The sequence below is a fragment of the Marmota marmota genome, unplaced genomic scaffold, assembly GCF_001458135.2.
Source record: "Marmota marmota marmota unplaced genomic scaffold, marMar, whole genome shotgun sequence".
In the NCBI taxonomy this organism is placed as follows: Eukaryota; Metazoa; Chordata; class Mammalia; order Rodentia; family Sciuridae; genus Marmota; species Marmota marmota.
Window position 1 is genome coordinate 44,415,858 of NW_025999842.1, and position 12,704 is coordinate 44,428,561.

Here is a 12,704-nt window from a genome sequence, read left to right on the forward strand (position 1 = left end):
GCATTATCTAGCCTGTATCACAGTAACATTTTTCATCCAATGAGTGCTCCATTATTTCTTAAGGACTGTTTGTATGTTTCAACTATTCTGAACACTGTAGATTTATTTTGCATCATTACCTAATGAAGTTTTACTTAGAATTAGTCTCTGTATCTTGAAGTAATTAAAACAATGATTTCACAAAACACCTAGGTCTAATCTCAACCAATAACCAAAGTTATTTTCCAAGGAGGGAATATTTTCTCTTGATAAGTCCATTAATGCTTCAATGTTCTACTTGCACAGGTATTCAGAAAGGAAAAAAAAGAAATATTTTGGACTTACTCAAACTGACAAAAGGAGAGAGTCCCGGGATCTGATTAACTGCAGGCTGAGTTTTCTAGAGGGGAGGTCCCTGAGACAAGTTGTTTGTCTAAATAACAGATCACTGTCAGGCTATATTTTCCCTCTTTTCAATGTTGTGCAGCTACTTGAGCTATGAGTTTGATGAACACTTGGGGAGCAGATGCTAAACCAAATGAGAAAACAGCATAGGAAAGCTCAAAATCCCCTGGGCAAGAACTGCAGGAACCTTTGATGCTGCACTGAGGTTGGCATGTGCACACAACAGCCCTCCTGATTCAGTACAAGATAGTCTCCAGGACAGCCCTGGGGCCACAGCACAGACCCTTCAGAATTCAAGTGTTGGAGCAGTAAATATAAGGTGGTGATTTAACCATTTCAGGTCCTCCATAGAATTTTTATTTCTGAACAATAGTTTGGGTAGAATGAAACAAATAGATGATATTTTAAAGGTAACCTCAGAAGCATCTGGAAAATAACAGTCCTGAACCAGTTCATGACTCTTTATGATTAAGTTTTTTTCTTCTCAATAAAAACTCAGAAAAACAGCTTAGGAAAGGGTAAAAGGTACATGAGAAAGCACTTCAAGTTGATCTCTTTACAGGTCCTGAGGGCTGACGATTAGAGGTAATCAGTTCCAAACTTGGAATAAAAAAAAAAATGGGAACACGCTTGTGGAATATTCAAGGATAGAAATTCACGATGAATTACTGAGTTTGTGGGATTTATTTACCCAGAAAAAAGGACCCACATTGAAATTTTCTTAGTGATTGAAGGTGTAGCACTCTGTGTTCAGATGTTATTTATATTAAAGGCTTTCTTACCCGAAAGAGCATTTAACATTTGGTACTGTTGGGTTAGCCTTTAATGTTTCCTAGTTTTATGCTACCAGTAAAACTAGATTATTTTTTAACACAAATTTAGGAGGTTTATATTTTAAAATAGGTACTAGCAATCTAAAGGCCACTTAACTTCATTTAGCTCATTTACTAGGTACAAAGGACCTAGGACACAATAGTAGTGCAAATCAGAGACTTTATTTCAGGGTTGACTCTTGTTTGTCCATAAGGGCTGTCTCCCATCAGGTGCCATCTGGCCTACCGGCGCCACACATATCACCTTGCCCCAGAATTTCAGGAAAGAAGATGACCTACTTCACCATGCAGAAGAATATGAAAGCCTATTCCCCTAACAACCATGAAAAATCGGACCCAGAGAGCTGAAATCTTAACCCCCAGGCCATATTGCATGTTGTCAGGGCTATACTTAGTACGTTAACCTTAGCTCCCCACTGGCTACCCAACAAAATATGTCTTTCCCTTTGCTAAAAATATAAAAACTGTATCTCTGGCTTCCTACCTAGATTTCAAATTGAGTGGAAAGGTCAAAATCAAAGAAAACACTGCCCTGATGTGGAACTGGAGTCTTTTGCCATCACATACGTATTCCCCGTGGTTTCAGGTCAAAATAAGCATAAACATCCACTGAACCCAATTTTATAAGAGGACATATTCTTTCCAGTTGGTGCTCAGTTATTAGCTTTCTTTCTTTACTGTCATTCTGTCATCCTCATTGGAGAAGTGGTCTTGCTCTAGTAGTCACAGATGGAAGAAGATGTCCTTGTTAGATTTTCTGTGGAACCATGTAGTTGATCAGCAAGAACTGAGCAAAATCAAAATGGTATTGCAAGACCAATAATGGCAGGACATCCAGTTAAATTTTCCTCTTAATTTTCCTCCCCTTCACTGTTACCCAAGACTAATGGTCAATTTCAACATAACTAGTACCAGGGGAAGGCAACTCATTATTGTTTTTGAGACACTTGCTTCATTAGTGAATAGCTAGAGATTTCCAATGTTGAGGTTGTTCTTATTACAGAAGATAGAAGAAACACAGAAACTGAGTAATTCTGCTTTTTTTTTTTAAAAAAAACTATCTCTTAACCAAGTATTGCTCCAGTTCTCCATTGTTCATTTAGTAACCTGACTGTAACCTTTTTGTTATCTTTAGCATTTCCTCCAAAATTTCCATTTTTTCTGGATGCTAATATAGTTTATTCTACTATTTCTATAGGAAAAAAAAAGTGATTCTCCTCTCCTGGCATTTTAACTCTCTTGTCTTATTAGAGCTTTTTAATACCTAACCCCATTAGTTTGAATGTACTTCTTCTTCCAATGTAATTGTCAAAGGGTGTCATTACAATTTCACTTTCAGCACCATTCACTTTCTGACTATAGACCAATACTTACCCATGTTGTAATTTTTTAAATCTGGTTTTCTGAAGGCTAAATACACATTTTTCTTTACCATTTTTCTACTATGAAAGAACACCCAGGTCTGGTCATTTCTGCATTAGACAATGTTTCCTAATATAGTCCTCTTAATTATGGCATTAAATGAATACTAGACAAAATTAGAGCTCACAATCTTTTCAATTATTTTTACTTTCATTTTGGACATATTTTTATTTTATGTATTAAAGATCTGCTACTTTTTCAATGGTTAAGTTTGAGATGGGATACTGGAAGATAATGTTCATAACTGGAAAATGATTATGATGTTGTTAATGGTTGTTCTATTCTTTAACCATAATTATGGTGGTTAATTGAGCATGAAGACTATTTTGAAAGTGGTTCACTAAAGCTCAAGGTCACAGAAACTTAAATTCAAGTATCTAGTGTGTAATCACTTTTATTTAACTCTGTGTTACATTCAGGTATTGAAAGGGACTGAAAAAGCCTGAGAGAAATGTATGATGAATGGATTTAAATTTATAATATACTTAGGTTATGTTTCTTTTTGTATGTGTGTGTCTGTGTGTGTGCACCCATGCGTGTGTGCAATGCTGGGGCATTCTACTGCTGAACTATACCCCAGACCTGTTTTAAATTTTATTTTGAGACAGGGTCTTGTTAATTTGCCCAGACTGGCTTTGAACCTGCAACCCTCTTGCCTCAGCTTTCAAAGTAGTGTCACCATGCCCAACAAGGTTATGTGTCTTGAGGTTGTTATCAAAGGGCATTCTGCTCTAAAATAAGGATTCGTTAAGGCAGAAGAATTTTCTAGGAAACTTGGCATGGGTTGTATCATGGGAAAGTGTTGCTGTTGGAAGCTGTGTCACTTGTTATTAAGTTAGGAAGTTCAGTGGTTATAAATATAAGAAGAGAAGTTTTCAAATATTTCTTTTTGTTGGAAGTACAAATATCTGTTCTAAAACTTGGGAAAGTCATTATTGAAAAGACATGAATACTAAATACAGAAAAAGGAAACAAATCTAAAACCTTAAGGAAAGGTAACTCAATTTCTCTTAGGGATCATTCAGTCAAGTTCATTCTAGAAGCAGGTTATCAATTGAAATAATCCCAGAATTCCCTTATAATAGATGCTGCTATGCTGAACCATACCCAGTAATAAATGGCAATATTTAAGGGCTCTTCTGCACAGAAGTAAGAAAGGCTGTGAATGTAGGCCAAAGACCTGGATTCATTTGCTGTTCAATCATTCTACTGTACAGAAGTTTTCAAAGGCTATTCCTAGTATCTACAAATCAGCATCACTTGTATTGTTAGGAAAGCAAATTCACAGCCCCATGCCGGACAGCTGAATCAGAAACTCAAGCTGTGGGGTCCAGCATTCTGTGTTTTAGCAGACCCTCAGATAATTCTGATGCATACTGAAGTTTGAAAATCAATTCTCTAGCAAATAATGACATCTTCTCTCAAGTTCTGGTCAGAATCAATAGATAATAGTAGGGATTCTCTGGAAATTATAAAGCATTGCTCAGTTGTGATGAACTGTATTACTGGCTGAGTTAATCAAATCTAGAGCAAAATGTAAATCCAATGTAAAAATGAATTTACCTAATGATTATGAAAAAACCTGAAAGCATTCTATTTCTGCTTCTTCCATTCTCTGATTTATACTTAAGTCATCTTACCCAACTTTGATCTGCAGGTTTTATCCTCAAAATTTGGGCAAGTATTGAGGGAAGCAAATCTTTCTTATTTAACGATCATGACAGTGTTGTAAGCCAACTGAGACTGTTTTTGCTGTTCTATTTCAGTGCACTGCGAGGCCAGTGAATGGAGCCCTTGGAGTCCATGCATGAAGAAAGGAAAAACATGTGGCTTCAAAAGAGGGACTGAAACACGGGTCCGAGAAATAATACAGCATCCTTCAGCCAAGGGTAACCTGTGTCCACCTACGAGTGAGACAAGAAAGTGTACAGTGCAAAGAAAGAAGTGTCAGAAGGGAGAACGAGGTACAGTCATACAAAATGTGCTTGTTTGAATTCTCATAATTTGATGCATATCTTGCTTTATGCATTAAGTATTTCTTAGGAAATATTTGGCCACGTTACTCATGTCTAAAATCCTACAGTGTGTACAAGCAAATAATATGTTTACCCCACATTATAGAATATAGGTGTGATAATTTTAAAAACTGGAGCCTAATCTCAGAACATTATGCTACTATAAAAGTGTGCTAACTGAATTGTGATGCATGAGTTTATATTATAAGCATCTAGGCGATTATTTTTTCTATGATCCACCTTCTTAGTGCCTAGAAGACTTTTGAAAAGTCTCATAACACAAGCTCTGATTCCATTTTGTGTAATACTATGGCAAAGAGACAACACCAACTTAGTCCTTTCCTCCTTGCATACAAATCAAAGTTGTGTAATTAGGTAGCAAATTTTTGTGACTAAACAAATATATATTTAGTTGTGGATAGACCTTTATTTTATTTATTTATATGTGGTGCTGAGACTCGAACACAGTGCCTCACACATGCTAGGCAAGCTCTCTACCACTGAGCTGCAACCCCAGCCCTAAATGTGTATATAAATATCATATATATATATATATATATATATATATATATATATATACACACACACACACACACACACACACATACAATTACCTCTTGACCAAGGCTGTATTTTATGAGTTTAGCACAACCATTAATGATGCTCTATTCCTTGGGAGGGGCAGTTGGTTGTCTGTTTGATTTTTCCATGTTATACTAACTCTAAATACTAGATTATAAAATCTATTAAATATTTATTAACAATGCAAGGACTTGTTCTGAAATCTTATGAGTTCCAAGGAAAAATATACTATATATTATGATGCTTGAGAGTGAATAAACTTCCATTTAGAAGAACCACAATTGTTGACCTTTAAAATATCATTTTCCTGACTTTCTCACTCATGCACATAGCACCACTTCCTGCAAATATGTTATGTAGCTTTGAGTAACTATTGGTAGTTATCTGGTGACCCTGTGAATGAGCCTCTCAAGTAATTGCTTCTTGTAAGGAGTAGTCTGCCTCTGATTGAACTTCCTAAGTTTTTTTCGTGCATTCTTTCAGCATATTTTATTAAATTCTCACTTCATGGCCATACATAGTACTAGCTGTAGGGATTCCTATCTAAATAGAATACTGTCAAAGCATTCTGTCTCTGAGAGTATACTCAAAGTCGTGTGAAGGGTTGAGATATTTGAACAGGTGATCACAAAACCATGTACTACAGGAATTTATATGTATGTGAACTAAGTTTAATGGAGCACAGTGGAGGACTCTGTGTACACATGAGCATTGTTCGTATAAAAAAAGATTTGGAGTCACCTGTGCATTTCAAAGCACCTTTCATTATACCAACACAAAATGGCCATCATCAGAATGTATAATCTATTGTTACCATTACATCAAGTAGTTAATGTGACAAAATTCTTGAACACAAGGGTTATTCTAAAAAGAACTTCAAACTTTTGTAAATTTGTAAGAAGTTTTGATTAAAATTTAGATTTGGGAATAGAAATTGGCTAGTGAGCTGCTGGGATTGTGGCTCAGTGGCAGAACACTTGCCTAGCATGTGTGAGGCACTGGGTCTTTCTGGCATTTGTTACCAATTAATCTAAAACATCTTAGATTTTAAAAGTTGGATTTGGAAATCAAATATTTCATCACTCTACTATGCGTATGCTCCCATAGCCCTATGTTTACTTATGTTTACTAAATTTTCTTGAAATTTAATGACTTACAGGTGGTCTTTGCTCATATCATTCTTTCCACAAAGACTCTACAGTACTAATCAGTATTAGTATACTTTACTTTTAAAATTTAAGGAAAGTTTATCCAATTGAAAAAAATTAAAGTAAGACACTAGGAACATTTTATTTCCTTTATTTAAGAATGTGGTCTTCTAATATATTTTGCTGGCACTTGATCTAAACATTAACATTGAAAATGTCAGTTCTTAAGATGAGTAACTGATAAGATAAATAATGCCACAAGGCATTTGAAATAGTAACCTGTGACATAAGACTTGGCTTAAAATTTCTCTCTGATTGCCTCTAAGGATACAGTGACATTTTATATTGACAAGAGAATTTATACAATTAGAAAAAATTCAATCATTTTATTCCTTTTCAAATTTAATAATGCATAGACTATTCAGTAGAAAATGTGGATCACTTATAATTAAACTCTAGATCTAGCTTCACTTTTACTTACTCTTCATTCATCTTTCAATGTTTTCTTTAGAACTATTTCAAGTAGTTCAGGAACAAATCTGTTTCTCCCTTCATTCACTACTTCCCTAACCTTATACCTTTCTTTCCATGAGGTTTACTTATCAAATATCCTATATGAACACAGAGAAACCAGATAGATAAGTAATTATGACCTCTGGACATCCCACAATTTTAACTATATAAAGCATACCATCAAGACAAAAACAAAAACAATCATGCAAGTCCTCATTTAGGGTTTGATATAAATTTATGTTACATATACAATATAATAAAACACTTAGTTATTGTCTTGAATTTATCATCTTAGTGGTAAGAACCACAAATATGCATAGAAGGAAGAATATTATCAGACCAAATAAAGTAGAAGACTTTAATTTCTTTTTAATTTTTATACCATCTGATGTTTCTTATTTTAATTAGAGTAAGCATTAGAAACCTTTAGGTAATTTAAAAGATAAACATAACAAAATAATAAAGACATGATCTCTCCTACCACTAAAATATCTTATTATTTGAATTCTCCTAAATACCAATAAGAGTCATAAAACAGGAACATTCTTTTAGTGAGTAAACTAAAAGGTAAGGTTTTTATTATAAAATTTAGCCTAAAATTTTAAACTTACCTCTATGATCCCTGCCCAAGAAGTTAACAATAGACAGAGGTAGATAACTCATTTGGACTAGGTATGGAGCATGTGTTCAGAATTTTTTCTGCTGTGTTGTAATTGCCAAAGGCAGAGTCCCTAGGGAAGAGTGATAAGAACCAGAAATGACTTTCCAAAATGTGCACAAAGAAGTTGAGTAGAAGAAAATAGTTTCTAGTAACAGAATGGCTTATCCTAATCGTGAGATGTTTTTCAATTAATATGTGTTGTTGAAAAGATAAGTTGCAAAATCTTGTACGTAGTTTTCTTTCCTATCTCTCTTTTGTTGAGGATAGATGTAGTAAGTGAATGCAAGGAGATAAATGTAATTTTCATAGTTCCAACTCAAAATTTTAATAAAAATAAAATAAATAAAATAAGTAAATAAGTGTACTATTTTTAACATATTTAGATATATTTCCCCTTTACCTAACATGATATCTTTATCAGGCTTAGCTTATTCATCAATTACTAGCCCAAGTAAAAAGTTAAACTTACCTCAACTGAATTATGTTTGAAATACCAAAAATATGTGAGATGTATTTGAAGAGACTACATAAACCAACATGCAGACAAATACTATATAGACATTAAAATAATATATTGAAATGGAAGAAAAGAAGGAGAAAGTATACTTTCAATGGTTGTCAATTTATAATTATTGACTCTTTCAACATATGGGATATAACCATCACAGATAGAAGTGAAACCAGGAGGTGCGTGTGTGCCTGCATTTGATGCAAAAGTGTGTTTGTGTGTGTGATGGAGATGGAAGGAGAGTTAGTATTTTTTAGCTTATTTTCCCATTACTCTAATTTACTGAAGAGAATTTCCTACAGATGATTTTTAGGGAAATTCACCAGAAATGAAAGAAATTCCATTCATGACTAACTCATGAAGAAGATCCTCATTAATTACAGGTAGTGGGTGATCTTGAAATTGAAAGAAGAAAGAAGAGTCATGGGAAAAATGCAGTTGGAATCTACCTTTTTGGTAAAAAATATGAGGTAGTTTTATTCCCATCTTAGTTAGAAAAGGAGTACATTAAAATAGAAGTAAATAAAATGTCCAAGGAAATAAGTACAGAAATTATTGTATAAATTTAATATACTATAGGTTGCTTTGTGTACCTCCCCCAAATTAAGTATAATAATTCTACTGGGTATTACATGAAAGAAAGGTCTTACATGCTAACTTATAATATCAGTATTATAAATATGCATTATTATGATGGTATATTTAAAATTACAACAATATAAGTTTTTAAAAATCTAACAAAAAACAACAGTGAATCTATTTTGTTTCTAGGTTTGCTTCTTTGTCATTTAGTTTGCTTCCTAAATTTTTATAACTACTCCAATGACTTATAGTTGAATTTACTACAGGAAGGAATTAGATTAACTAGTAATTCAATTCAAAACAAGGTACATGGCCAAGATTTCCAGAACAACTCATCAAAAGCCAAATAGATGGTTTTATTCATTGAAAACTGTAGGATGCCAACTGGTTTGAAGAATTTAGATTTTGCCCTTTACCAGTTCTCATGCTCATGGAAGGCCAACTGGACTAAAGACACTCAATTCTGTTTAAGCACTGAAGGATGAAACTTTCTGCTCTTTCCTTACACCTGATATTAGACTGAAGCCTTGACACAGGGAAAACAAATGTCAATAAAATATAGAGCTCAGATAAAATGGCACTAGAGACTATGGTTCTCAACCAGGGATGACTTTGCTCTCAGGAAAAATCATTAACTGCTAAGAGTACCAAGAATAAGAAACTGTAGTGCAAACTCAACAATTTCTTTTCTATATTCCTTGGGTTGTGTGGATTCTGGAGAAGACCACTTGCCACCAATAAAAACCTGCACTTCATAGGAAGAGATGTTAACTAGGACAAAATGGTGGGACAGAGGCAGAAGTTTTGCTCCACAATATGAATATAATAATCAATTTTACCAAAGCTTAATAATATTTTAATTTAAAATATTCCTGTATTACATAAAAATATACAGCTATGCTTAAAACCCTCATAAAAGGCACTACATTCTAGTAAATAACAACCTTCATTCTTAGAGAACCATTCCTTAATGCAAATATATGTGTTACTTCTTAAAAACCAAGCCCAATTTTTCATTTAATGTCCTCAGTGGAGAGGACTCCTAGTTGTTTCATCCCTAGTAGCTTTCTCTTCACCGAAATTCATTATATAACTATAGCCATCTCTTGTTTCATAATTCTCTCTTATTGAGTACAACCATATGCAGCTTCCTCTTTTACTGAGACATAGTATTTGTACATCTTCATGGGGTTCATTATAATTTGATACATGTGTACATGGTATAAAGATTGAATCAGGTAATAAGCATGTCCATCTCTTTAAACATGAATCATTTTTACTTCTTGGGAATTTCATACTCTTCTGATCATTTTAGCATATCTATCATAAATTGTTTTAACCAATACTAATCCTACTGTGCTATAGAAAGTAAAACTAATTCCTCTGCTCTGTGTTTTGTTGCCTCTCATTTAACTTCCTTCTTCCCTCCTCCCCACTACCTTTCCCAGTCACTAGTTACCACTGTTCTATTCGATTGTTCTATAAGATTGACTTTGTATGCAACTGACTTTTTGGGTAGGTCTTAAATGGTCTAAATATTAGCAGTTTTATATAATTCAACATAATACTTTAAAATTTTATCTCTAAATTTTTCAAATATGAGAACTAGACCTAGAGTATGCAGTTAGGATCTACCTTTTTGGTAAAAAATATGAGATAGTTTTATTCCCATCTTAGATTGTTACAGATTGAAAGATTACAGTTTATATGTGCTAAAACCTATTTTAAATATTAGATTTTTAATAATAACACAAGTGTCCTATTGTCTTTGAAAGAATGTAGGTATTACTGATCTGTAAAGAGTCCCATAAAAAATCAATTTATCCTCGATCCTTTTCAGATATATTCACATCTGGCTCATTCTTTGTCTTACTTGAGTTTTTCTCCTTACCCATATTACACAACTCTTATTCCTTTTTCTTTCCTAACAACTCCAATTTAATCACTGAAACATTAAATCAGCTTAAAAACTTCCTGGATATGTATCAGAATTTAATATACATGTAGATAAAAGCATCTACAGTTTTAGCAATAGGCCCCAGCCTCTCATTGCTTCCTTTGATATTAGCATTTCTAAGGCAGGATCTATGTAAGGATTCTCTGGTGTCCGGTTGTGTGGGTTTGGTTGGTGAAGACCAAATCAAAATCCTTTAGATGTATATTTGTCATAATGAAGCAGAAGGACTGCAGTCAGTCATCCCTGGATGGATAATAAAAAAAAAAAGTGAAATGACAGTAACTAGGTTTCCTGCCTCTAACATATTTTATAACCCCATTGTATATTATTAAACTTCTCAGTGTTATAGAAAAAAATCTCTGCAGAAAATAAGAAGCTTTTTATTTCACTCTTTGTAATCCTGTGTATGACTATCAATTTTTATATCTCAACCAGCAATTATTGCTTGTTTATAAGTAAGACCATGTTTGTATCATCCCATTTTATAGGCTCCCTAAGATTTGGGGGATATGACTAATGATGATCAGAATTCATGGTGTCTGTTATTAGTGGTGGGAAATTCATGAGTGTTATTGTTACTCATATAATCCCTTCCTTCCTATGGTGGTAGAAAAATTATTTGTAGACTTCCCTACTATAATGGTATGTACCTCAGCATCCCTGTTCTGAATTAATCCTTATAATCAGAAATGATATTTGCAAATACCTATATTCTCTGAGATTTATTTTTGGATATTTATAGTCCATATGTTTTAACCAGTGTTTAACATAACACACAGTGGTCAGGTTATTGAATAGAGGACTAGCTATACTATATGAAGCATTCGTTGGCCCCCAAACAACAATAATCTTGCCGTTGTTTAGATCTTGTGTGGGAAGGTTGTTTCCATTGCCTTTTGCTGTATAACAATTAAACTCAAAACACAGAAACTGGACTGGGGCTGGGTCTCAGCCGTAGTACACTTGCCTGGCATGTGTGAGGCACTGGGTTCAATTCTCAGCATCACATACAAATAAATAAAATAAAGATCTATCAACAACTAAAAGAATAAAAACATTTAAAAAATAAGGACTTAACAATCTGTGACTAGGCAAGCAAGGTAGGCTGAGATCCACAGAGCAATTCTGATCTCTGCTCCCTCGTGTGGTTGGATGACTGAGGACTGAGGAAGCTGGACCATGTTTCTATCAAGATGCTGAGAGGGTCTTCAGGGTTCTAAGTGGGAGAGCAGACGTGTTTTTTCTTGAGGCTAAACTTAGAACTGGCATGCTTTTACTTCACAGCCTTCTGTTAGCTTATGCCAGTGGCAAAGCCAGTCCTGATTCAGGAGGTGAAGAAATAGGTTGCACCTGTTGGCAGGAGAAGCAGGGACAGTATTTTCCAAGGTGCTAGGCATGCTCGGGAAACAGATGAGAATTGCATCCTTTTTGCAATCTACCATAAAGGTCTTTCTCTTGTTTGCAGTTTGATTAATATGATTGCTCAATCTTTCCACTATCTCTTACTTTTGGAGTTAAATGTTTCTTCCTTTGTAAACACACAGTCAGTGATTGATACAGAAGATGTATAGAATACCATTTCTATTGTATTTTCCAATTTGTAAAGGGCAGAATAAGAAGAAAAATAAAAATAAGAGACCAAGAGACATTCATCCACTCAACAAATATTTATTAAAGCACTAGTTGTGGGATAGCCATTTTAGGTGCTGAAGAAGTAACAGAGAACAAGAAAGACAAAGCTCTCCTTCACTATGGGTCTTATATTCTAGATGTAAGTACCATGGTTTATGTTATTCCACAAATTAATAACCACTGATGATCAGCTTGCTTGCAGCAACTACCTATATTGACAGATTTCATCTTCATGATTCAAGGCGGAAGTAGCTGTCGCCTTCATTAGAGTTTGCTGACACATTTACAAAGACATTTTTTTATGCTGGCAAAAGTAAAATATTTTTGCCTATGTTTTGTTTTGGTCTCAAGGAAAATATATGCATTTTTTCCTGTAACCACCATGTTGATGTGCTACAATGGGTTTGTAAGAGGCCTATGTGGGGTTAAAGGTACAGCCTGTGGCTCTGGAATAGAGCTGAGTTAAC

At 34.2% G+C, this 12,704-nt stretch overlaps 1 protein-coding gene across 1 annotated transcript in view; it reads left to right on the top strand.

Annotated features, from left to right (window-relative positions):
• The window catches only part of Rspo3 (R-spondin 3), a 79,431-nt gene that overhangs the window by 32,554 nt on the left and 34,173 nt on the right, over positions 1-12,704 (top strand). Inside the window, exon 4 of the mRNA XM_015500996.2 lies at positions 4,406-4,603. Coding sequence (XP_015356482.1) covers positions 4,406-4,603 — 198 coding nt within the window. The remainder of the gene's footprint in view (positions 1-4,405; positions 4,604-12,704) is intronic.